This window comes from Caretta caretta, chromosome 3 (assembly GCF_965140235.1).
Source record: "Caretta caretta isolate rCarCar2 chromosome 3, rCarCar1.hap1, whole genome shotgun sequence".
In the NCBI taxonomy this organism is placed as follows: Eukaryota; Metazoa; Chordata; order Testudines; family Cheloniidae; genus Caretta; species Caretta caretta.
Window position 1 is genome coordinate 155,624,813 of NC_134208.1, and position 24,867 is coordinate 155,649,679.

General features: G+C 43.2%; 1 protein-coding gene across 1 annotated transcript in view; it reads left to right on the plus strand.

Annotated features, from left to right (window-relative positions):
• The window catches only part of PLB1 (phospholipase B1), a 117,474-nt gene that overhangs the window by 45,852 nt on the left and 46,755 nt on the right, over positions 1–24,867 (plus strand). The window contains exons 19-34 of the mRNA XM_048843427.2: positions 283–356; positions 2,436–2,479; positions 3,341–3,449; positions 5,060–5,111; positions 6,633–6,713; positions 8,272–8,337; positions 9,374–9,474; positions 11,611–11,692; positions 12,510–12,614; positions 14,162–14,257; positions 14,768–14,839; positions 16,191–16,313; positions 20,389–20,449; positions 21,219–21,277; positions 22,667–22,740; positions 24,284–24,327. Coding sequence (XP_048699384.2) covers positions 283–356; positions 2,436–2,479; positions 3,341–3,449; positions 5,060–5,111; positions 6,633–6,713; positions 8,272–8,337; positions 9,374–9,474; positions 11,611–11,692; positions 12,510–12,614; positions 14,162–14,257; positions 14,768–14,839; positions 16,191–16,313; positions 20,389–20,449; positions 21,219–21,277; positions 22,667–22,740; positions 24,284–24,327 — 1,243 coding nt within the window. The remainder of the gene's footprint in view (positions 1–282; positions 357–2,435; positions 2,480–3,340; positions 3,450–5,059; positions 5,112–6,632; positions 6,714–8,271; positions 8,338–9,373; positions 9,475–11,610; positions 11,693–12,509; positions 12,615–14,161; positions 14,258–14,767; positions 14,840–16,190; positions 16,314–20,388; positions 20,450–21,218; positions 21,278–22,666; positions 22,741–24,283; positions 24,328–24,867) is intronic.

Here is a 24,867-nt window from a genome sequence, read left to right on the forward strand (position 1 = left end):
AAAAAGTTCCCATTTTTGACAAGCTCTAAATTAACTTCCCTTAGAAGTCAATCATGTCTAATGTGGGTTACACCTCTGCATCATCCCATCAAGAATAGACAGGCTAGGTATGAGTCAGTGGTGTGGAACTGAAATACCCTCAATCCTTTTAAGAACAAATATTGAATCTGGAGGGTAGCGTGGCTCATTAACCCCCCTTCTAATTGCTTTCATTATGATCAGATAGAGTGGATGGCTTTATCTGGAAGGTCTGTTCACTCTCTCCCTTTCCCTTGGTATCAGGCAGGTAATGGGGCAGGGTCCAAACCAAACAATGTTCTCGATGTTCTGACACAATACCGAGGTCTCTCCTGGAGGTGAGTGCCCTAAAATTCTGTCCCATCTAAATGTTTGTTTTTGTGCTTGGGGAAACTGTCATGGTGTCTGAACTCTGGGCCCTATGGCTGCTGAGATACACTTCTTGTCTGGCATAAGAATCTCCCTAGACTACTACTGAAAACACTGGAGAGAGCTTGTTGTGACAGACTGACAATGTCTTCCTGAAATATCCTATTCAGTTAGTAGGTGTTGATCTTATTAGGAAATAGTTAAGTGGGTTTTCCTGACTTGGGTCAGGTGATAGTCACCTGCCTCTGAATATAAAGGAAGTGCTCTCCTGAGAGGATCTAAGGTGTGGGCTGAGCACACCCAAGGAGCATCCCAGCTTGGGGAGGAGCCTTGAGCTAAACTTTGTTCTTATTCATTTCTTTGTTGATAAAGCCAAATCCAAAGAGGGGAGTGAGTTTGGCTTCACTCTCTGTGTGGACTTTGTTTTAAAGCAGGCTGGGAGTGGCACCTGTTCACGTCTGTATTCTTGATAGGGAATAAGATTTTTCATTCATTTGAACAAACTTCAGCCCTCATTCCAAAGCTCCAGCCTTGCATATGCACACCTCCCATCCGAAGTCAACGGGAGTTCTACCTGCAAATGGACTGCAGAATTGGGTCCCCATTGCTTCTCTCACTCCACAAAAGGTCAATATTTCTCCTGACCCTTTCCCCACTCTAGCTACATTATACAATCCGTATAGGCCTGGACTTTTACATCTGGCACTGGTATTTACTACACAGTTCAAAAGCGCCATATTGAGAATAACAATATTCTCTATTTTTTGTAACTATGAAAACTTTTATGTTTTAACTGTAATCTCAGCATGTTTTCCCCATCATTTTCACTCGTGCATTTGTAATTAGAAATATCAACTAGTGTAATGTATTAAAATACCCTCATTCCAGATTAAAGGAACACTGTACAAGTAATATAGGCCCAACTTTTTAGGCTTTATTTTTTAAGGAGGAATTTGAAAAGGACATCTTTATAAAAATCTAATAACAGATGGATCTCCCTAATTTTTTTTTAGTACAAACACTTTTTAATAATGTAACATTCCACATTATTAGAAGCAGAATTACAGAAGAATTACTAGTGCAGGAGAAAGTGTAAATGTATAGAAACAGAAAGTGAAACTGACAAGTCTAGTTTCTTTCTTCAAACTGAGTGAAATAGAAAAATATATGTATATAGTGATCACTCTTTAATCCAGTAGACCCTCAAAGTTACAAACACCTTGGGAATGGAGGTTGTTTGTAACTCTGAACAAAACGTTACAGTTGCTCTTTCAAAAGTTTACAACTGATCATTGAGTTAATACAGCTTTGAAACTTTACTATGCAGAAGAAAAATGCTGCTTTTAGCCATCTTAATTTTAAATGAACAAGCACAGAAATGGACCTTGTCAAATCTTTTTTTTAAAAATTTCCCTTTTTTTTTTTTTTTTTTTTAGTAGCTTACATTTAACATGTACGGCACTGTATTTGCCTTTCTTTAATTTTTTTTAAATTTTTTTGGCGGGGGGTCTCTGCAGCTGTCTGATTGCATACTTCCGCTTCCAAATGAGGTGTGTGGTTGACTGGTCAGTTCATAACTATGGTGTTGGTAACTCTGAGGTTTTACTGTCTTTACAGTGTTACCTATTTACTAACATTACCAGTATACAGGCATAGTATGAATACTATAGTCATGATAATAACTCACAAAGGATAATTGTATAGATTTTAAAGGGGAACACTATAGCAGAAATGGTGGAAACTACATTCAGTGTTTAAAATTCTCTCATTTCTTTCACTTAAAAGACTTTGACATTCTGTTTACATGACACCTTTGATTTTCTTGTGGCAAATGTACAATGTGAGGCATGCACAGAGAGTCCGTCTTTAACAAATTTTATAACCAACAATAAGGATCACAGCCTGTAATTTTCTTCGTCTGTGTATATGTATATACGCATAGAAACACCGTTAGGGGACGCTCTATTACTTATTCCAATACCTTAGAAAGTAAATACTGTTGACTAAAATTTTTGAAATATTTTTGCTTGTTTATTTCCATATAACAGTATTGGAGGAGATGAAAACATAACCACAGTCACGACACTAACAAGTAAGTACCTGTTTCCCTAACGTTGGCATATTTTTTGAGCTGTTTAATAATTTAAAGAACAGACATGAAGAAAGGTTTGCAATTTTGCAGCACGGCACACTCAATCACTTTGCATTCACTATCCAGTGGTGAATAAACTTTGCTTAACAGCCACCACAGTAATTTGCTGTGCATGACATAACAGTATGTTTTGTAATTCCCTGGGATTTTGGATGGTTCAATATTATTCTCGGTATATTATTCTGTCTGAGGTACTTTTGGAATGGATTAATCAAATTGTCTCAGTCCTTAGACTATAGAGACTACTTACTTAACTTTTCTCCTTTGCCCATTAAAAAAAAAATATCTTAAATAGAGCTATGCTGCAAGATTTGGAGTTCATATGCCTGAATGTTCAAGGGTGATTGGATTTGGAAGGTTTTCAGTTCACTATAAAAGATAAGATCCATTTACAAAATTCAGATCCAGATTAGCACTTTGGTTTTTAACAACTCTGAAGATCTGGGAAGTTTGGACAGATCCAAACCCATCTCTAAATTTACAGTGAGTATGTAAGAGTTTGTAACTTGATTAATATTACATAGTCTTGTATTACTCAGCAAACTGATCAAAATGACATTGCCGGGCATACTGCCCATGTTGTGCAACCAGTTGAAATAGACATCTGAATTCATTAAACTGAGTAATCTGGAGGTGAAACAATAATTGAGTGGTGAGATTTTTGCACCCACAATATATTAACGACTACCTTCAAGTTATTAACTGGGATCTGCTAAAGTCCTTCTGGGGCAAGTTCTGGTTTTGGCTCCATCTCATTAGCCACTGAATTAAGTTGCATTTCATGGGTCTCTTCTTTTCCAGATATTCTTCGTGAGTTTAATCCTTCCCTTCAAGGCTACTCCATTGGCACAGGGAAGGAGAACTCACATAATGCCTTCCTGAATCAGGCCGTGTCAGGAGCTCGCTCTGAGTAAGTGAGGACAGATAAATACTTTTTTTTTTTTTTAATGGGGAGTAGATTTTTTTTTTAAGTTCCAATTAGAGAAGTGCCAAACCTGGAATGTTCTTACAGGTCTGTGAATGCTCCAAATGTCAGTAGGTTTAGACATAAAATGGAATGTAGACACTCCTAATGTTTGATTTTGCAAACGTGGCCAATAAAGATGTGTAGAACCCAAACTCGTCCTCCATACTTCATCTCTAGTCTGACAGCTAAGAAATTTGCCAAGGGCCAGTGTGGCTTTCCTAATCATAGTAAAGGAAATCTTAGCAGTAACAATATAATATTTTGCCCTTCTCTAGCACTTTCATCCAAGGAGCTCAAAGTGCTTTACAAACATTGACTAATGAAGCCTCATAGCCCTATGGTGAAATAAATTGTTATTCCCACTTGACAGAGGAATGTGTGGAAGGAGGGGGTGGAAGAAATCCTGGTCCCATTTAAATCAGTGGGAGCTTTGCCATGACTTCACTGATTTCACCCAGGGATGCTAAGGGACAGAGAGGGTGTTGAGCTGCCGAAGGTCAGGCCATGGCAGAGTTTGGAATAGAACCCAGTTAGACTACGTTCAGTCTTCAATGAAATTCATGTCAACCCTTTCTCATCTTATTGTAAAGGTTCTTTGTTTGTATTAATACATCCAAAGGGCTCGTAGTTCCTTTATTCTGCCCAGAGGCGGATTTTGGAATTTATTTTTATGTCAGTGTGTACCGTGCAGGTTGATGCCATATAACTTCTTATAACAGTAATCTCACAGAGGTAGATAACTCCCAGTAAGTGAGAGATCTCTATGGCTGCTATCACTCAAAGAGATTATCCTGGTCGGCTGTATCCTTCCAGTTGGCTGTAGGTTGAAACAAAATAAAATCGAAGTATAAAGAGGGGATTTTTTAAAAAAAGGTGTAACTACAAGAAATGAAAGACTGTTTCTGGATGCAATTCACTGGGAGGCCATTTTTTAAATTCCCTTAAACCTGCACTGCTCGCAGTGACCCATCGTCCCATTGAAAGGGGCTGGATTTCTCTCTATCTCTGTCACAGCTCATTGTCATTTTTCTAACAGCACTGGTCATCGGCAGGGATGATGCAAGGAAATCTCACAGTGGCACTTCCAGCCACCAATAGTCCAGGGAGGGTATGACTCAACTCTAGTCTTAAACTCACACACACTGCTATTTGAGGTCCTTTGGCATGGGTAACCTTCTGCCTGACCAGGAACCATCCTCTTAAAGCTAAAACCTTCAAATATGCTGAATTACAATAGGCCAGTCCCACCCCAAAATCGATTCGAATGTATTTCTCTCTTCCATCGGGGATGGTGCACTATGTAGCCTTCACACAGCACCCACAGTGCCAGATGCCTGATGGATGCTAAATGTTTCTTCACTGTTTCTCCAACTCCAGATGTGGCTTATTTCTGTAACTATATTTAGTCCAATAAAAGCTGCAACTGGAGTCTTCAGTTCAATACCACGTTGTTTGAATGGGTTTTCATGGACTCTGCTCATTCATCTGCTTTTCTCAATGCCCTATTTATCATGAAGTGTTCATCAGTCGACTTCTTCTTTTTTAATATTTAGGAATGTCCCTTCGCAGGTGAGGAGACTGGTGGACCTGATGAAGAATGATACTGTGAGTTTTGGCTGGCATGAATATCTTTAAGTATAATGCAGCTGTCTTGGGTCATTAGTCTCTAACAGCACAACAGATCAACAGTAGATGTCAGGCAGAAATCTATGGGTAGGGCAGTGATAAAGTGAATAGAATGCAACATCCCTCTGTGCAGTGTATGTTTCAGCATACCATCAAGTTGGGCTTTTTGTCTTCTTTACATAAAGGGGTTTTTTACAGTGAGATAACTAATGCACGCTACTTACCTTGCTGTAAAATCCTAGTGGAGACAAGTTTTTACCATTAAGAAGTTAGGCAACTTGGTCTACGCGATACCCCAGCTGGTGGTTGACTTTGTAGAGCTTAATTCACAATACAGCTATAGCATCTTGTCTCCACTGGAATTTTACAGCAGGATAGCCAACATGTTAGTTATCCTGTGGTTTAAAAAAAACCCCAACTTCTTTGCAGTGAAGACATAGTCTGAGTTCCCACAGCAGTTGCCTCCAGCCATCACTTTCTTGGAGTGTTGTCCTGTTCTTCCCTCCTGCCAGACCGGGACCTTACATTGCAGACCTTTTCAATTGACTGTGATCACCTCAGCAGACCTGACCTGCAGCTGTGTCCCCTGAGAGAATGACAGGGTTAGCCAGTGACCAGCCAGTTATCACAAAGTTTGTTTTATTCAGAACAAAAACAAGTCAGACAAAAGGAGTTCTTGTGGCACCTTAGAGACTAACAAATTTATTTGAGCATAAGCTTTCGTGAGCCAATGAAGTGAGCTGTAGCTCATGAAAGCTTATGCTCAAATAAATTTGTTAGTCTCTAAGGTGCCACAAGTACTCCTTTTCTTTTTGCGAATACAGACTAACACGGCTGCAATTCAGAGAAAGCATATCTTAAAAACAATAAACAGCTTCTACACATGCCTAGCTTAGTAGGTGGTCACCCATCTTCCACATGGAGACCTGGAAGATCTAAAAATACTTCAGGTCTTCTGCAGGGCCTGTGTCTGTGGTCACAGTCTTATGCCTGTCAGTTCTTGATAGTGTCTGACTCTCCCCAGGTCAGGGCTGCCATTCTATACAGATTCAAGCCCTTTGTGTGTTTTGAACCAGGTCATACCAGTGGTGTCTCTTCCTCAGGGTAAACTTAACTGACTTTTTATCTGTATTGTTTCTAATGGAGATTTGCATTAATTACCCTCCATTGCTTTTAGTTCCTGCAGGAAATTTACTTATCCATTTAGCCAGGAATACAATCACTAACAAGCTCATAAAGATACATAAAATAAAATTGAACAGTAGACTTTGAATATTCCATGATTCCATCGCATCACATCTGTCACCATAGTGCTCAAAGCCCCTCAGCCATGACCAGAACTCCATTGTGCTAGATGCTGTACAGACACACAGAAAGACATAGTCCATGCCCCAAAGATAAACATAATTCTCTTTTAACTTGTTGCAGGGCAATTTTTTCCTTATCTATCTTATCTTTTTTATTTATTTTATTTTATTTTATTTTTTCCCCTGAATACAGAAAATAAATTTCCAGGAAGACTGGAAGCTCATAACACTCTTGATAGGAGGAAATGACCTGTGCAAATTCTGCAACGATCCAGTAAGTCACGAGGGATCTTAGATCTGTCTCTTATGTGAACTTGAAATGTCATTGTTATTTGGTACATGTTGGAGAGTGGAATAGTGGAGCTCAGCTAGGTAGATTTAATGGACCAAACTGGCTAGGCCGCATATGGACAGCTCTCAGCATTCTTCTGAGACTTGACGGTCATTCAACCTGAGATTGAGATAAAGTAATGTAATACTGTTAAGAACGGCTACTGATTGTTTTATTGTAACTACTTTATTTTGCTACAAACTAAGATAACTTTCTGTTGATCAAGTTAGTTCTTTCCATACATAGATAAGATAATAAACTGTCAAGAATATTCCCCATTTCATCTTACCAGCTATATCTTTTTCCCCCCCTCATGCTGCCAGAGTCCAACATGATGTGTATACTATGAGATACATGGACATGAGAGAGGTTCTATCCACAGTTCATGGCAAACTCCTGATTAATGTCCAGCCTCCTCTATGCACCTCTCACACAGTGGTGGTACCTTGTTGTTTTCCCTGTACACTAAGAGCACAATGTGTGCTTTCCATTCTAGATGACTGATTTCAGATAAAGGAAAATAAAGACTGTAAAGTCTCCATGAAAGAAAGAGAGCAAACACAATGACTTACTAACATTCTGCATCTGAACTGAAACACAAGGTGGCAGGGGTCTGTGCAGGAGGGTGGGAGCCTCCTCTTCCATTCAGAGGAACATGATGTTTCCTTTATGTTACAAACTAGAATGTGGCTTGGTGAGCAGAGAAACAGGAAATACATAAGGGAAATGAGTGTGTTGTCTGGATTTATAGAGTGGACTAAGGGGGTGTCATTAGGAACAATGGGATGAAATTGAGCCAAGCAGAATTAAGGGTGAATATCATGTGATGGGGGTGGGAAACACTTTTAACAATAAGGTCTTATTAGACTATTCCGTAATCTCATAAAAGAAGGGGTAAAGGCCCAATTACTTGGTACAATTAACAGAGCTATTCAAGTATATTGTAGAGGGAAATCTTGCCCTGGCAGAGGCAAATGGACAAGGTGACCTAATAGACTTTATCTCACACTAATTTCTCTGTTTGTCCGGTACACTTTTCTGCATGGGATGTACTGCAACTGAGATTTCATGGAACTCAAGGACTAAATGGGAGTCAAGTTGCTAATAGCCCACACACCTGACTTAGAAAATACTTTAATATTTTACATTATATGAGAAGAATGTTTCTTCAGACTGACCTCCATTGATGAAAGTCTTAGTGATGGGACAGCTGTGCTTCTGATACTACCTGATAGTGAATGTGGAGGAAGTTGTGACATCTTATCAGTAAGCCCAGCGGAACTGGCTCAGTGAATGGCCTCTGATGGTGGCCAAATCCTTCTTTCCTATGATGATACCCAAGAAGGGAACTGGGGAAGCAGAGATGCTCCAGAGCTACATGTTGTGCCAATGTACCCTGAACCAAGAGTCCAATCACTGTAGTCTAAGAGTCAGCTAGTAGCTTCTGTATCTGCCTGAGGAAACAATGCCCAGAACTAAATTCAACCCTTTGTTTCAACAGGTGCATTTTTCTCCTGATAACTTCATCAACTATATAAAAATAGCTTTGGACATACTTCACAGAGAGGTAAAAAGAAATCTTTACTGCTAGCCTAGGGAGAGGGGTCCAATAGGAAAGACAAATTTCTTGAGCTTCAGTGGTTAGTTCTGCATGTGTAGATGTTTCATAGAGTAATCTCTAATCCAGGGGTTCTCAAATTTCATTGTGCCGTGACCCCCTTCTGACAACAAAAATTACTACACAACACCAGGACGGGGGACTGAAGCCTGAGCCCGGCCAAGCCCCGCGACCCCAGATCGGGGGGCCAAAGCCAAAGCATAAGGGCTTCAGTGCTGGGGAGGAAGGGCTGTAACCTGAGCCCTGCTGCCCAGGGCTGAAGCCCTTGGATTTTGACCCCGGGCAGTGGGGCTTAGTCTTCGGCCCCAGGCCCCAGCAAGTCTAACACCAGTCCTGGCAATCCCATTAAAATGGGGTCATGACCCACAGTTTGAGAACCGCTGCTCTAATCTGTAGGAAGAATTTAAGGAAGTATTTTACAGAAAGAATGGTGATTGCGGGGACTGGAATTCCACCTGATGTGTTGGGAGTCAAGTAATGTAAATATATTGACAAATATATGGTATTTCATGACAATCATGTAACTATGCCTAGCAGTAGCATATCTGCCCACTCACTGTACAGCACAGCCCCTATTATTTTTATTAAGGGACATATTCTGATATCCTTTTCCTAGTTGAAGCTAATGGGACTATTCATGGAGTACGGGGCTCCTCAGCATGAGTGAGGGTATCAGACGCTTGCCTCAAGAGAGCAGCCGTTTTGGGATCTGGCCTTGTTAGAATCATGCGTCTCAGTGGCTGCAGCTCTGTATTTAAGGTAGAACAAACCCAATTTAGGATTTCCTGTTGAGATTAATACTCAGCCAGCCCACTGGAAACCTCTAGTGGAAATAGTAAAGGTTGTTTGGATCAGCAGATTAAGGTACATGTTATATTAGCAACAAAAAATCTGACCAGCCCCTGACCTGCTTGCCTGTGCTCGGAAGAGCAGGGGTGGCACTACTGTTCTCTGTGAGCTTTGACTTTGTTTATTCTCTTGGCAGGTTCCTCGGGCATTTGTCAATCTGGTGACAGTATTTCATATAGTAAGCCTCCGGGATTTGTACCAGGAGAAGACCATTAACTGCCCAAGGCTAATCATGAGGTTTGACAGACTTATGTTCCAGCTCTCACCCGTATTCAGGAAAAGCTGTAAGATCTTCAGTGGAAGCCTTCCCCTTGAAGGAAAAGGATTACAATATTTCAGATAACTAAGTACTATTTTCCTGTGTGAATATAAAATACATACACAGTATAGATTATATTTTCAAAGCAGTGTTTAAAAATACCTGTCTCTCTTTCACTGTCTCCAGCTTGGACTACTGCTGATGGAACTGCCATTTTAATTATACAACAGCAAATTAGACTTCCAACTGCAAAATTGATTAAGAGCTAGCACACACAGATCAGCATTACATTGTTTGACAAAGGCAGCTAATTTTAAAAATTATTAAAATGAGGGTTTTAAAAAGCTGATTACGTTAATCCAGTTTTATTTAAATTGCAGAATTTACCTTTCAAAGTCTTTTGCTTTCACATGTGTTCCAGTGGTGAGCTACATTCTTTGAGCCCTAACCTACATTAGCTGTCTCTCACCAACTGGTGGTTGTTAGCTGGATTGTTAATTAGTCTTTCAATTACATTTGTGGGATGTTTAGTTACTCATTATGTTGCTTCCAGCAGTGGGGAGAGTAGGAAATCTTTCTCTCCCTGTATGCATATACTGAGTAACCAGGAGATGTGGGGAAAGAAAGGAGGTTCCTTCTCTGTAGTGTAGTTAGAAGCCATTTCCATTAGTGGCCAGGCCAGGATTTAGGGAGGCCCTGTGTGTTGACACTATGCAGCACAAGCCGTGACAGCCCGAGAGCTGGAGAACCACAAGATTGGTCTGTGCTCAGCACCCTCAGTAGCAATCCCTGTTCTATTCATTTCAGCTGCGTCCCTGAGGACATCACTCTGACACGATAAGGTGGTGGGAAAGATCGGAAGGGCCCTGTTGTTCACTGAGTGGAGTTTCACAGAAGGAACATGATGACACAGCATTTTGCTGTGATTTAGCGGCTCTCTGACTGTCAGTGACAAAGCAGCTCTTACAGACTGAGTGCTGTTGGCTTAGAATATCGTCTCTATTTTGCTGCAGTTTCCCTTTAACAAAGTACAAGCTTATCACAAGATCCTAATCACTAGGACAAGGCCAGGATGAGAGCTTGTGAGATTAGAGCTGAGTTTCTCTGATCCCTCAGAAATATATCTTTTACCTTCCCATCCTAACCAAATGTCCTGCTGTAGTACATTTGGGTCTCTCTGGCAGCAAGGGGATTTAGAGGTCTGGCAGTGAGCCAGGTGTACAGAGGTTTAAATAGGCACAGTGTAGAAGGCTCATGAATGGCATGTTACTGACCTACATTTCAAAATACAACTTTGTACTATGTCTTTCGAGCTGTATCCCAGAATGCCCTGTAGAGGTAAATAATTTATCTCTGTCTTGGCTCCTCTTTATTAGGACATATAGGCTAAGTGAGCATACATGTGCTGTTTCTTTAAATCTGTAGCAGGAGACCAGGAGAAGGGCTTGGGCAAGGTTCTAGGTAGACACTATAGTGAAGCATTATTTATTTGTTTATAATTATAAATAGAGAGAGTGGGAGAGATTAGCTTTAGGGATTGTATCTTTTTCTGCCAAAGTTTTTTTTCCAGTGTTAGAGTAAGCTACTCTTTCTGATGTTCTTCACTGTAGTGACATGATAGAGGGAGAAAAGAGATGTTTTCTGCGGAGATTTGTAATGAAATGGGGAGTAGAGGTGTTGCCAGGTGATAGGAGCAGCAGGGGTGAGATTGCAAGGAGTTACTGACAGGGCCAGCAATGGATGAGGGGAGATAGATACAGGTGAGGGGGAAACTGGAGCAAGTCTATAGAAATTTTGCTCTTAATTATATCTGTGCAATCCCTCTGAAGTGAATGGGGCTGCGCAGAATTTGGCCCACAGTGGCATATCTGGCACAGTAACAATCTCCTCACCTTACATGAATGCATCTATCCCTAATAAATGTGCTTAAACTTCAGTGTGTCCATATTTATTGGGAAGACCTAGATATTGGAATCAATGTTATCATGGATGAGCCTTTCACAACAATTCACCTTTGGAGGAGTCCGTTACCCTTTGGGTTCTTGTACCTGTTTTCAGGGGAAAAAACCCAGTAGATTGCAGCACAAAAATAAAATATCACTTTCTTCCTGCAGGAATCTGTGTCCTTGTGTATTGAACTATGATGACAATTCCACTGAAACTAAGATGCTAGAGTCTTTTAATAGAAGGTATCAGGTAAGACAGAGGAAAGTATTAAGAGATTTAGCAGAGAATTGCTTAATAATCCTTTTGTTCTTCTTTTTTAGCAGCAGTCTCCCTTTGTTCTTCTGGGAATAATAAACAAATTTTTCTAGCAGTGATAATGCTTGAAGTGACTGACCCAGGGACCTGTCAAAGCCTAGAATCTACTAGATATGGGGCACCAATTGTGCTCACATTAGTCAGCTGCAGATTCATAGAAGTCACTCTGAACTGAGTTGGAGGGGGCAGGTGAGGATCAGGCAAGGAATAGGGGCAGATCTGCTGCTCAAGATCTTTAAAATGTGATTCAGAAAGGTGCTAAAACAGAGTGGCTCTTTCAGACGGATCAGAGATTCCGTTGAAGCAGCAGTTCTGGATACTCCTCTTGCTGGGAAATTGGATTAAATTGCGGAGCACTGGTAGTTCAAGAAAGAACTCTTGTGATGGAGGTCAGCTGAACTGAAAGCATTTCAGTGGTTCAAGAAAAATCCCTGGTACCCCATGATGGGAAATCCTATTAAAGTGGGGGCTCTCCCTAGGTCAGTCAGCTGGCTTTTGAGCAGTAGGTCATCTGCAGCCTCTATGGTGCCTTTCTGATAAGGAAAATCAAATGAGTAGTTTTCTAATTTGGGTTTTTGCAAGCCAATGTTTCAAGAAGCTCATGACTCACTAACTTGTACAAGAAGGGAGTCGCCCTTGGTTTCAGGTTTTGCATGTTCGGATGATGAGACTTCTGCAGGAGGGTCAGCCTGGGGCCTAATAAGCAGAATGGAAGAAAAGGAGCAGTGAGTGATTGTTCTGCCTTCTTTAGGAGGAAACCCACCGATTAGTTGAAAGTGGAAGGTATGACACCAAGGAAGATTTCACAGTGGTCGTGCAGCCATTTCTGCAGGAAGTGACCATTCCAAAGACTAAGGTAAAAAACCGTGAGCCAGATCCAAACCTGGTACAACTCCTCTGGATCATTAAACTTGAACCCCTTATACTAACTCTAAATTTGGCCCTCGGTATTCTGCTTTGTTAGTTTGTCCAGTTCAAGTGAGCCATGATCCAAAGCAGCGGGGGATGTTTTTGGAGGGGATAAAGATTGTTGGTAATACTGCTGAGTGCCCATGTAACCTTGGCCTCAGACATGGCAAATTGTATTAGTTGTAAGTTTTAATCATATTTGTAAAAGTGCTACAGTACTCTTTAGTTCTAAGTCAATGGCTTGGTCTGGCCCAGGATGGTAACTGTCTTGTTCTCAGAGGCCCTCAAGACTATTTTCAAGGTCTGGGGTAACGGAGTTTTTGTTGGAAGAAGAATGTGATAAACATCATATGCTGGCATTTTTGGTCATATACTTACCCCCAGTGGTGAGCTGGAGCCGATTCGCACCGGTTCGCTAGGACCGATTGTTAAATTTAGAAGCCCTTTTCGAACCGGTTGTTCCGCGAGGGTTCTAAAAGGGCTTCTAAATTTAACCACTGGCCAAAAGAGGCGCCTAAGGCGCCGACTCCACGGGTGCTCCAACCCTGGAGCACCCAAGGGGAAAATTTGGTGGGTGCAGAGCACCCACCGGCAACTCCCCGCCCCACCCCCAGCCCCAGCTCACCTCCGCTCCGCCTCCTCCCCTGAACGCGCCACCCCGCTCTGCTTCTCTGCCCCCCCCAGACTTCCTGCGAATCAGCTGTTTGTGCGGGAAGCTGGGACAGGCTAAGAAGCAAGCGGCGGCTTCCCGCTCAGGCCCAGGGAGGTGGAGGGGAGCTCAGGCGGGGGGGGGAGGGGAGGCGCAGGGGAACCTCCCCATCCCAGCTCACCTCCGCCACCCTCGGCCTGAGCGTGAAGCCGCCGCCTGCTTCTCAGCCCTCCCAGGCTTCCCGCCGAACAGCTGATTCACAGGAAGCTGGGGGAGGGGACGGAGAAGCAGGTGGTGGCTTCACACTCAGGCCAAGGGTGGCAGAGGTGAGCTGGGGTGGGGAGGTTCCCCTTCCCGCCCCCCCCCGCCCCCCCCCCCCGCCTGAGCTCACCTCTGCCTCCCTGGGCCTGAGCGGGAAGCTGCCGCTTGCTTCCGAGGTGGCCGCTCCCCCTGCTCCCCCTCAGCTACGCTCCCCCGCCCCTAGGAGCCAGAGGGACCTGCTGGATGCTTCCTGGGAGCTGCCCCAGGTAAGCACCGCCAGGACTCCCCACCTCGCCCCCCGGCAGGTGCCTCTGGCTCTTAGGGATGGGGTGGGCACCCACTACGGTGGCCCACGAGAACCTCCTGCCCAGTTCTGGGGGCAGTACGGGACAGGGGAGGGGGTGGATGGGGTAGGGGTCCTGGGGGGGCATCAAGGAATGCGGGGGGGTTGGATGGGGCAGGAGTCCCGGGGGGCGGGGGTGGGCAACGACCCCCTCGTGGGGTGAGGAGGGAACCCGTTGTTAAGATTTTGGCAGCTCATCACTGCTTACCCCTCTTGTAACAGTACCTGTCTCTTTCCCCAGGAGGGGTTGCCCGACAGCTCGTATTTTGCCCCAGACTGTTTCCACTTTCACCAGAAGGCTCATTCCCTGGCTGCTCGTGCCTTGTGGAACAACATGGTAAGACTGCAGAAGATATCAGTCTCTGTCTCTGTCTTCTCCACCCTGTCCTTTTGCAGCAAAGAACAATGACCCACTATGTAGCTGCTGAACCACCCTACTTCTGTTGAGAACAGAATTGTGTTTACTACAGGTGGGCAGTATTTCCCTTTGTAATGTAAAGTCACCTGGACACAAACTGGCTGTGTCAAAGAATATATCCTGGGGTATAGTCTCGTAAGCACCTAGGACCCTGCACCAAGAGATAATCAAAATGTGGGATATTACATCATGCATGCTACATACGTAATATGGAAAGTAGCCAATTTAATATGTTTTAAATATGATAAAATCCTGGGGCCCTGAGTTTTGTGGGTTGAGCTGCTATTTCAACATAGAGAGATACAGTACATAGCAATTTTCTTGCTGTTCTACTTGTTTCCATAGGCTGATAATATTCAGCTGTTCATGATCTTCCCTTCTCGATCTCATTTTATTTCTTCTCTCCCATGTTTTCTTTCTGCCGTGCAGTTGGAACCCCTTGGGAACAAGACAGATGCACATTTTCTTGAAACGGTGATCACTCTCAAATGTCCAAGTCAGGTAGGTTGAAAAATATTCATGCATGTGCCACATGCCTCATTGCTCATTTGTGAAGCAGGCAGAGCTTTTTGCGGGGGATCTTGTGCAGTGCGTTCCAGAGCAGTAGCTCCACTACCTTGGAGAGGGTGCTGGATGCTCCCTGTCCTCTCTCTCCCTTCCTCCTTTTGGGTAGTTAGCACCTGGGACATATATGCTTCCCAATGAGAGTGGACTGCAAGAGGGAGGAAAACTCCTGGCACCCGTGCCCTCACAGGCTGGCACAAAGACAGCAGCTTTATGTTAGTGCATAAAAGCTGGAAATCAAACCTGCTTAAACAGGCCAGTCTAAGATTTCAGAGCAGTAGCCGTGTTAGTCTGTATCAGCAAAAATAATGAGGAGTCCTTGTGGCACCTTAGAGACTAACAAATTTATTTGGGCATGAGCTTTCGTGGGTTAGAACCCCCTTCATCAGATGCATGGAGTGAAAATGCAGGAGCAGGTATAAATACATGAAAGGATGGGGGTTGCTTTACCAAGTGTGAGGTCAGTCTAACGAGATAAATCAATTAACAGCAGGATACCAAGGGAGGAAAAATAACTTTTTGAAGTGATAAGAGAGTGGCCCGTTATAGACAGTTGACAAGAAGGTATGAGTAACAGTAGTCAGAAATTAGTATTGGGGAAATTAAGTTTAGGTTTTGTAATGACCCAGCTGCTCCCAGTCTCTATTCAGGCCTCCAGTTTGCAAATTAATTCCAGTTCTGCAGCTTCACGTTGGAGTCTGGTTTTAAAGTTTCTTTTGTTGAAGAATTGCCACTTTTAGGTCTGTTATTGAGTGACCAGAAAGATTGAAGTGTTCTCCTACTGGTTTCTGAATGTTATGATTCCTGATGTCAGATTTGCGTCCAGTCTAACTTCACCATCCAAGCTGAGTATTTATTTTTCACACTTCAAACAGCATCAATGGGGAAAGTGAAGGGTCGGATTCTCGGCTGGTGTCAGTCCGCATAGCCCCACTGAAATCAGTACTGCTACCCTGACACCAGCTGGTCCAGAACGTTTAACAGCCTTTGCTATAATAATCAGATGTTGTTAGTCAAACTGGTAAAGGGCGCTGAGAGTGTCCAAGAGCATGTGTGTGTAGTTATCATAACATTACCCATATATTTCAGATGTTTCCTTATTTCTATGGCTCATAAATATGTCTGCAAAACCAGTTAGAGAAGGGCAGGGCCCTTTTTAATTCCCGAGAATAAGAATATGCAGTAATTTTAATGGTCTATAGGGATATTTGAATTGGTGGCTGGGGAACAGATATCTCCATATATTCTTCTGCAGCTTCATGTTGACTCACATTTCCTTATTTCATAGGCTGAGTCATTCCTTAGGACGTACAGGAACAGCAATTATATGTATCCCAACCAAACTACGCCAGACATAACAACACCGCTACCATCATCTCCTAAACCGACCCCAGCACAGGAACCAGATCAGGTAGAGTCTGCACAATCATTGATCACTGGAGGCATTTAGGATGCTAAGGGTACAAAAAAAGGAAGGTAGCTCTAGGGCTGTGGAAAAGGCTTGCATCACCAACCACAGCTGCATGTATTCAGATACCACATTAATCAGCCAGGATTGCTTTTCCAATCTGAATAAAACTAAGGCTCCTCTACATTTCAAATGTATTGTTTGACTTGTGTTATCTCACATTAAAAAGTGCCTTGCATCCACACACACGCTATTTTGTAGTGAATCATCTGGCCTTTTTAACACACATTAATAAGCACACTTTAGAAGTGGATTTGCTGAGATGCAGGATGAGTTTACCCACAACCGAGTAGGTGCGGATACATCTCCATCCCGAAACAACTGGTGCACATCTACCATGTCTACCTACTAGAATCCCACACTGCTTTGCCAGCTACCTGTGTTGGTCTGTCTAGTCATCCTGAACATTCCTGTTTCAATCCTGGCATGCAGCCAGGTGCTGTCCTTGGCAATTCCAGCTCCAGTGGAGTTCACATATCCGTGGCATACTCCGGATTATTCAGCAGTCATGCTTCATGCTTCACTGTGGACCAATACTAAAATCCTGGACTTCATTGCCTTCTTGGGAGATGAATATGATAAGGCCCATCTGAAAGGCTGTCACACAGCATAGGTCTACAAGCAGGAAGCAAGCAGGGGCGGCTCTACCAATTTTGCCGCCCCAAGCAGTTGCCAGCAAGACAAATGTAAAAGAGGGGGGCTCTCCAGGACCGCAGTAAGGCAGATGAGCTGTGGCTGGACTATAGGAACGCTACGTGTAACAGAACCCCCGGGAGAGCTAGCACAGTCTGCTGGATCCATGAGGAGCTGGACCACATGCTGGAGATACTGCACCCAACCTCTGCATTGTGTGGACTCCCTGGTTGACCCATGAACCCCAAGTAGACAGTCACAGATATCCAGGTTACCTCTTCCCGTGAATCACAGCCAGAGGATCAGCCTGAACCCTAAACTGGGGAGGGGCCCATTTCCAGTAAGTACTGAATGATATATTAAAATACAGCTGTACAGAGAGGGAGTTAAACAACTTAGCTTAGGGTCCTGTAAGGGCACTGCCATGTTGATCTACCTTCTCTCTGCCTCTTGGGTTTTTAATCCCCTCCCCATATCCACCACTCAAAATGGCAGCCCTGCCAGCGACAGTAGAAACTCTCCCGGCCTTTTTTCCTATGACTATGCAAACGCGCACACACATCATTTAGTCTTGTTGTCTCCCACGGCACCCCCTCCCTGTCAAACACACTGCTTGTTGGCCTCTTCCTCCTGCCCCACTCCCCCAGTGGTTAATCCATGCAGTGCCTCCATGAGGCTCTTTGAAGGACAAGCTCTTTTATTGTAGCAGCACATAACAGAAAATCAGAAGTTATGTGTCTGGCTCACAATGTCACTAATGCCTTCAGCCTTGAGCCCGCATGAGGTAGAAGGTAAATAGCCTAAATCACACTACAAACGTTTTCAAAAAAGCAAGACTGTAAGGCACTTGCTGTAAATCACCCTCCCTCCCCCCACTGTTAAGGTAGAACTCTATGAATTTTGCGGAGTACTGTATGCTCAACTGTAGGTGTTAAAAACAAGACATTTAAAAATAGAGCACTCTTTGGCTTGGCATGGAGATTGCACAGCAGAGCAGCTCTCTGGGAACTGTCCATATAACTTGTGGTTTCCTTCCACTCCTGCGCCAGTTTTGGGGCACCATCCCGGCAAACAGCCGCCTGGCATATCTTCCTTGGTTTCTGTTCAAAAAGACAATGGGCAAACTTCTCTGCCTTTTGGGAACATGCTCAGGGTAGCATCCTCCAAAGTGTGGATAGCCTGCAGATGTGCACATGCAATTATTCGCTTAACTCTACTGCACCCTGTTTTAGCTAGCCATCCCACACAACCCACCTGACATTTATTAACCCTTCCCCAAAGTTTCCTCTCCCCTCCCTCGTCCCCACCTACCCCCCACACATAGCCACCTTCTCCCACTATATGCCTACACAAACCTGGAAGACTGCAAACTTCTAATGATTGCCAAGCTCAGCCAAGACTGGAAAGAGCCTGTGGGAATAAAATTCCAAAATCAAGGAAAAAGCAACATTTTATCACTTTCACAATGGAGACTACAATTTGGATAAATGTTCGTTTTTTCCTCTTTCCATTAACGTGAGGAAGGGGGAAAAGAGAGGACAGGCAAATGGCCAGCACAGCAGACACATCTGCTGTGGATGAAGAGGCAATCAAACCTCTGAAGCACATGGCCCTGAAAGTGTCTAATTTTGCACAGCTTTATGAATGTTCAATCAAGTTCAACTTGGTGTATTGATTAAATAGAATTGAAAATGTCTTTATGGTCATAGTTGAGTCTTGAATCATTCACTGAAATGTCCAGCATCAGTGTCGTAAAATCCACATGAACAATAACATCAAAACAAGCCCTATTTTACAAGGCACACATAAAATGTACTCAAAATGCCCATAAACTGCTGTACGCACTTCAAGTATAATTAAATCCTTCTACCAGTACACATACAGAAGACATGAACAGTAATCCTGATAAATGCCTTATACAAAAGCATGTACATTCTTCACAAGTGGCCCCTCGACTCAGAGTATGAGCACAGTGTGTCCTCCACTCTGTGCCCATGAGTAGCTGCGTCATTTTGTAGAGACCTCTTATCTGACCAAAATTTTTGTTTTGTAAGTCTGCCCATCTCCAGCTCCTATCCATGTACGAGGCTCTCTTCCTTGCTGTCACAAAGGTTGTGCAAAACACAGCAAGCAGCTACTGTACCAGGATGTTTCTCATCAGTCTCAATGTCAGAATCTTCCATCTACCTTTCAGGCTTCCAAATGCACATTCCATTATCATTCTGAAGCTGCCCAGGGTATAGTTACAATTTCTTTTGCTTAACCACGTGTCAAGTAAAAAGCTTCATAAGCCAGGGAAGCAGTGGGTAAGATGGGTCTCCCTGCATGAGTAGAAAAATGGCAACACCATCAGTGTCCATAGAGTTCATGGAGCAGAAGTTCTATTTCTCATTGCAGAAAATAGGCTAGAGTTTCTAAAGGTCCTGGCATCATGAACCTTTCCAGACCACTCTACATTTGTATTCGTGACCCTTTCATGGTGACCAAACAGGTTTGTAGCACCATGGAGAAATATCCCTTTCAGTTGATGAACGCTGAAGCCTGATATGGCGGACGGGAGCGGCACATGGATCCCATCAAAAGTCCCAGTAGAGTTCAAAACCCCAACTGTGCAAACCCATTAATAACCTCCTCTGCATTGCCCAGTCTTGTGACCTGGGGAGCAGAATCTTCTTGATAGCAGGTGACACCTCTATGACAAAAGCCCCAACAGCTGATTTACCTGCATCAAACTGGTTAGCTACTGACTGGTAGCAATTGGGGTGGCAAGCTTCCAGATGGCAATAGCCTCATACATTTTCATACTAAGCTCTCATGTAGGTGTTTTGCTGCCTCGACAATGTTTCTCTATGCTGCCTGGCAGTGCTTTGAAAAGGGGAATGGCTGGCTCTCAAAAAAACAGTTGGATCATGGGAATAAACAGGCAGGAATTATGAGAATTATGCAGTTTGACCTCAAGCCCCAGAATTCTATTGTCTGCCAGTAGGCATTGCACAAAGCACGGCCCAAAAAAATGCTAGAATGCATACAGCACAGCAGCAGAGCAGTGCACTGTGGGATGGCTGACCATAACACTGAGCACTTATTTTCTAACACTGCTGTGCTGTGCAGCTGCAATAATACCAGAGAAAGCTAAGTTAATCGTGGCTTAACAAAGTGGTAGGCACTGCTCCCACTAGAGTTATTGCCAGTCACTTAACAGACACACATAACTACAACAAGTTTCAAGTGTAGACATGCCCTGAGTGTGACCGATTGAATTCAGTGACCAACGTCTGCCTGATTAATTACAGACAAACAGGGATATGATTTATTACGTTGGCTGATACTATGTTTCCTGGTCTAACATTATTCTGTTCCTTTTGCCTGTCTTCTCTTCCTTTAGAATCATGGGAGCCAGCTTCTGTGTGAGGACAGGGCTCCATCCAGCTCTTCTCCAACTTCAGGTAACCTGGCCTGCTTGGGGTAGGAGACTGTTTGTTTGTTTCTTTCTTTCTTTCTTTCAACAGCATCTCAAGGAATGTTTCGTTCAATTGTGCTTAAATAATTATTGGACTGTGGAAAAATTACGCCAAGCAAGGACATTACTTTCTATAGCTAGTTAAGAGTTATGATGCCAAATCATCCTTGTAGGGACTATTCAGACAAAGTGATTGCAGTTAACTTATTTACAGCAGATAACTCCTGCACTGTGCAAAATTTAAGGGCTGACACATCCTATAAATCGAGTGGTCTAGTGCTTAGGGCAGTGGATTTGGAGGCAGGACTCCATAGTTTGTGGTCCGATACCTGGTAGTATTCAGCTTTTTTTGAGCATTGTGCCTTTTTTCATACTCTGCTCTGCCTTGTTGCAGCAGTTACTGTCAATGCCCCTGCTCTGTAATACTGAATCACCCTATCCTCATTCTGGTCTCCATAACACTGGAGGTTGGTCACTGGCCTCCAGCAATGTGGCGTGACTCACTCCTTGCTCTCCCCAATTTTGTCAGTGGTCTTAAGCAGTAAGAACTTGTTGCTAACTCCATGTGACTGCTCAACCCCGGCAAGATGAGCTGGAGAAATCTCCTGTTTCATTATCTGGGCATTGCAAAAATAAAAATACCAAAAATGTGGGTAAATACACAAATACATAGTGGAATAATTTATATTTAGCAGTGATGGGAAAGCATGGTTCTGTTCCCTGTCCAGGTTTAACTGCATCTCTTTGCCTTACAGTGCATGCCCTCAAACCAGCTGATGTGCAAGTGATAGCAGCCCTGGGGGATTCTTTGACTGTAAGGAGCTTTGTGCTTTTTCTGTCTTGTTTTTTTTGTTTTTTTGTTTTGCTGGTGCAACAACAAAATGTTTTGCCTGCTCAGACTGGGATGGGGGGAGGAGTTGAGCTCTTGTTCTGGGGTAGTGAAATACTCGTTCATAGGCAGAAGACAGAGATCTAGAGCAGGGGACAAGGTGTCAGATCTCCTGGATTCTAATCCTAACATTTCAACTGAATTGTATTAATTTAGGCAGGTCATTTAAGCACCTGTTAAAATCCTTTGCTGGACCTGGGGCCAGAGGGTAAGTCCCATTGAAATCAGTGGGGCTTAAGCACATGCTCTAAGTTAACCACAAGGTTAAGTGCTCTGCTGAATAGGATGGACTGCTGAATCTGTGTCTCAGTTCATTCTGCCTGATAATTATCTATTGCCTTCTCTTATGGTGTAGGGGTTTTTTTTTCTAGTTAAGTAAAATGGCTTTTGCCTGTTTGGAGATGAGTGTGAAAGAAAAGAGAGCCAAAATATTCAGACTCTTCATTGTGCTTGATTAACTGATAACCAGTTTCTTTATCAAACTCACCATGGACTTAGTCCTCAGTGAGGATGATCTCCTTTCATGTGTGTAGTAGGCATTTCACTTCCAAATAATGGAGTCCTAAGAATATTTGTGCACGCACACCACACAACTTTCTGGCAGGTATGATGTTGCAGATTTCTGCATCCATGAGCCCACTGAAATCAGCACAAACATTTGAATAAATACATACCATGTTTATCCCTACAGTCAGCATTCAACTACAGTTGCCATGTGATAGTATCAGATACTACCTGATAGTATGAGATACAGCAGTTGTTGCTGCTATTTTGGTATCTGATACCCTTGTGTAGAATCTCTGGGTACATTTAGTCTTTGGAGAAATAGCAGTTACACATACATATCTGAGGGCAGAGTTTGGCCCATTGCATGGCTGTTTTAATGTTCAGTTTCCTGTCATGTGGCAAAACTTACATTCAGGGGAAATATGTGATGGTGTGATACAGCCGCCCCGAAGGTTTTATTGGCTGGAGCTTGAGATGGCTTCATTACTTGTGAGTAGTGAAACCCTGAATTAATTATACAGCTCATCCAAACTTGTGCCAATACAACCTTTATATACTACGTCATGCACTCATATATTTTGTTTATGCCATGTGTACAGCAATACTATGTAAAGAATTTATTGATGAATTGGTGCTATTTTTCATAACACTGTTCCTGAAAAGCCAGGTGCCAAAATATCACAAGCCCAAATGTAACAGACTTTTAAGGAGAGACCTGTTTATGAAATAAAAAATTAAGATCACCAGAATATATGAATGCCCAAAATGTTAATAATTCAGTCTTTGTCTTGGTTAATTTTTTTTTAGGCTGGTAATGGAATTGGTGCTGACCCAAACAATATCTTGGATATGAACACACAGTATCGGGGGCTGGCTTGGAGGTAAGTCATTAATAAAGGAAGTGAAGAAATATATTTTGTTTCTCATGAAAAAGGTTTTTTTTTTTTCCCAATTGTCAAAAACTGGAAAAAAATATTCATTTGTCGGGTTTGGCATTTCTTTTGAAAATTTGTTTTTTGTCATAAATGCAATTTTTGTTTTTAAAAAAAATTCAGCAATACATTTTCAACCAACTCCAGTCACTAGCTTTTTGACTTCTATACACAGAGGGTTTCACACACTGGATGAATAGGTAGGTAAATAGATATCTCTCGCCAAAGCCAGTGAAAAATCACCAAGGCAAACGAACCACAGCTGCTGTCATTCGAGAGGGCTACTCAAGGTTTGCTCTTTTTAAGCTTCTGTTAACAAAGAAAAGAAAAGGTTCTGTATAAAAACCACCTATTTGCTGCTGCTGTTTGGCTGGAGATCTTCCTTCCACTCCTCACTACCCTCATAGAGATAAAGGGCCAGATTTCCTGGTACAACTCAGCTGTGCTCAGTGCAAGACCAGAGAAGGGGCCAAGGAAGCTTTGTACTGTGCTGGCCCCCTATTACAAGTTAGAGCAGCCAAGTGCCCCCAGGCACAAGGAGTCATTCTGGCAGCTGAGAACCACCGGGGCGTAAGAATGTTCCAGCCATTCTTCTCCCTGGACACGCTTCTGCTATGTAGAGATGAATAAGAGCCACTATAGCAGCTATCTGTCACTCAAGGAGTCCTCAACACAGGTAGAATCCATAGGGGGCTGGTTGAATTGGCTTTGGTGTTGCTTTGTACTGCTGGAATTGAGATTGATCCTTCCACCATGTAAGATTGTAACTCTTGCTACCATGAATAGTCCCATTGTCCTGTAGTGTTTGCAGGATCAGGCTTCTAGGTAGAACCACTTAATGGAAAACAGTCCAGATATAAATATTATATATGTATACCAAACTCTTTCCTTTCCTGTGTCCCAATAGGCTCCTTAGATTATTACACCCAAATGAATGTTAACAGTCATGTTTACTTTTCACTATTTAAATTGTGTTTCACTCAGCAGCTTGGACAGAGATACTAGTCTGGCCAATTTCACATTAACATGTTCTTGTGTACCAGCCCAAAAATTCATAGCTCAGGTCATAAACACTGCAGGGGATGTTTAAATCCCTTTGACTTCTGCAGACCTGGGATGTTTAAATCCACCTGCAGTTTCTCCCCTCCCTAAAAAAGTGACTTAATTCCAACCACCCTCCCAGCAGCCAGGTGCTCCTGCATTCCCACAACTAATGACCTGACGTCACATTCTTAGCTGCAAAACACACACATGAACCCTTCTGACAGCATCAGTGCTACCAAAAATCTCACTAAAGCCCTTAAACAAGCACTTAGACCCTGATCCCTCCACCCAGTTGTGAAACACCTCTAGTTTCCAAGTGTCATGGATCCTTCATATCCTCCAGGCAAGGACAGGAAATCTGTCTTAGGTACTTGTCATCTATCGCCTTATTGTCTGAGCAGCGCTAAAAGATTAGTGACTTAGCCTTTGCTTCTCTTTCCAATTGCAGTATTGGAGGGGATGCTTCTTTAAAGAATGTAACAACCCTGCCTAGTAAGTAGAAGCTTTGCTGTTGTCAAGATTCAAGGGAGAGAATGGACTGATTGGTACACCATGACTATGATGTGGACAGCAATTTACCATGAACTTCTCTTAACCTTTTAAAATCTATGTTGGGGTAATTCACAAGACTGGACATTCATGGAAATGGCCCATATTTTCACTGATCCCCTGGGCTGCCTCATCAGTGAAGCTGCGAGGAGGCTGCAAAAAAGCCTCAGTGAATATTAATTTGAATTTTTAAATAAGTTTGCTGTGACTGTTTTTGTGCCCTGTTTGTGTTAGCTTTCTGCAAATGCTCTTGCAAGTCCCTTTCCAGACAGGGATGTTTGCCAAGATCAGATATTTTAAGTCAGAGGTGGGCAAAGTACGGCCCATGGGCCACATCCGGCCCACGGGCCCGTTCTACCCGGCCCCTGAGCTCCTGGCCCGGGAGGCTAGCTCCCGTCCCGTTCCCTGCAGCCTCACCTCACTGCACCACCGGCACAATGCTCTGGCGGGCAGTCAGGAAGGAGGGGGGCGTTGGATGGGGTG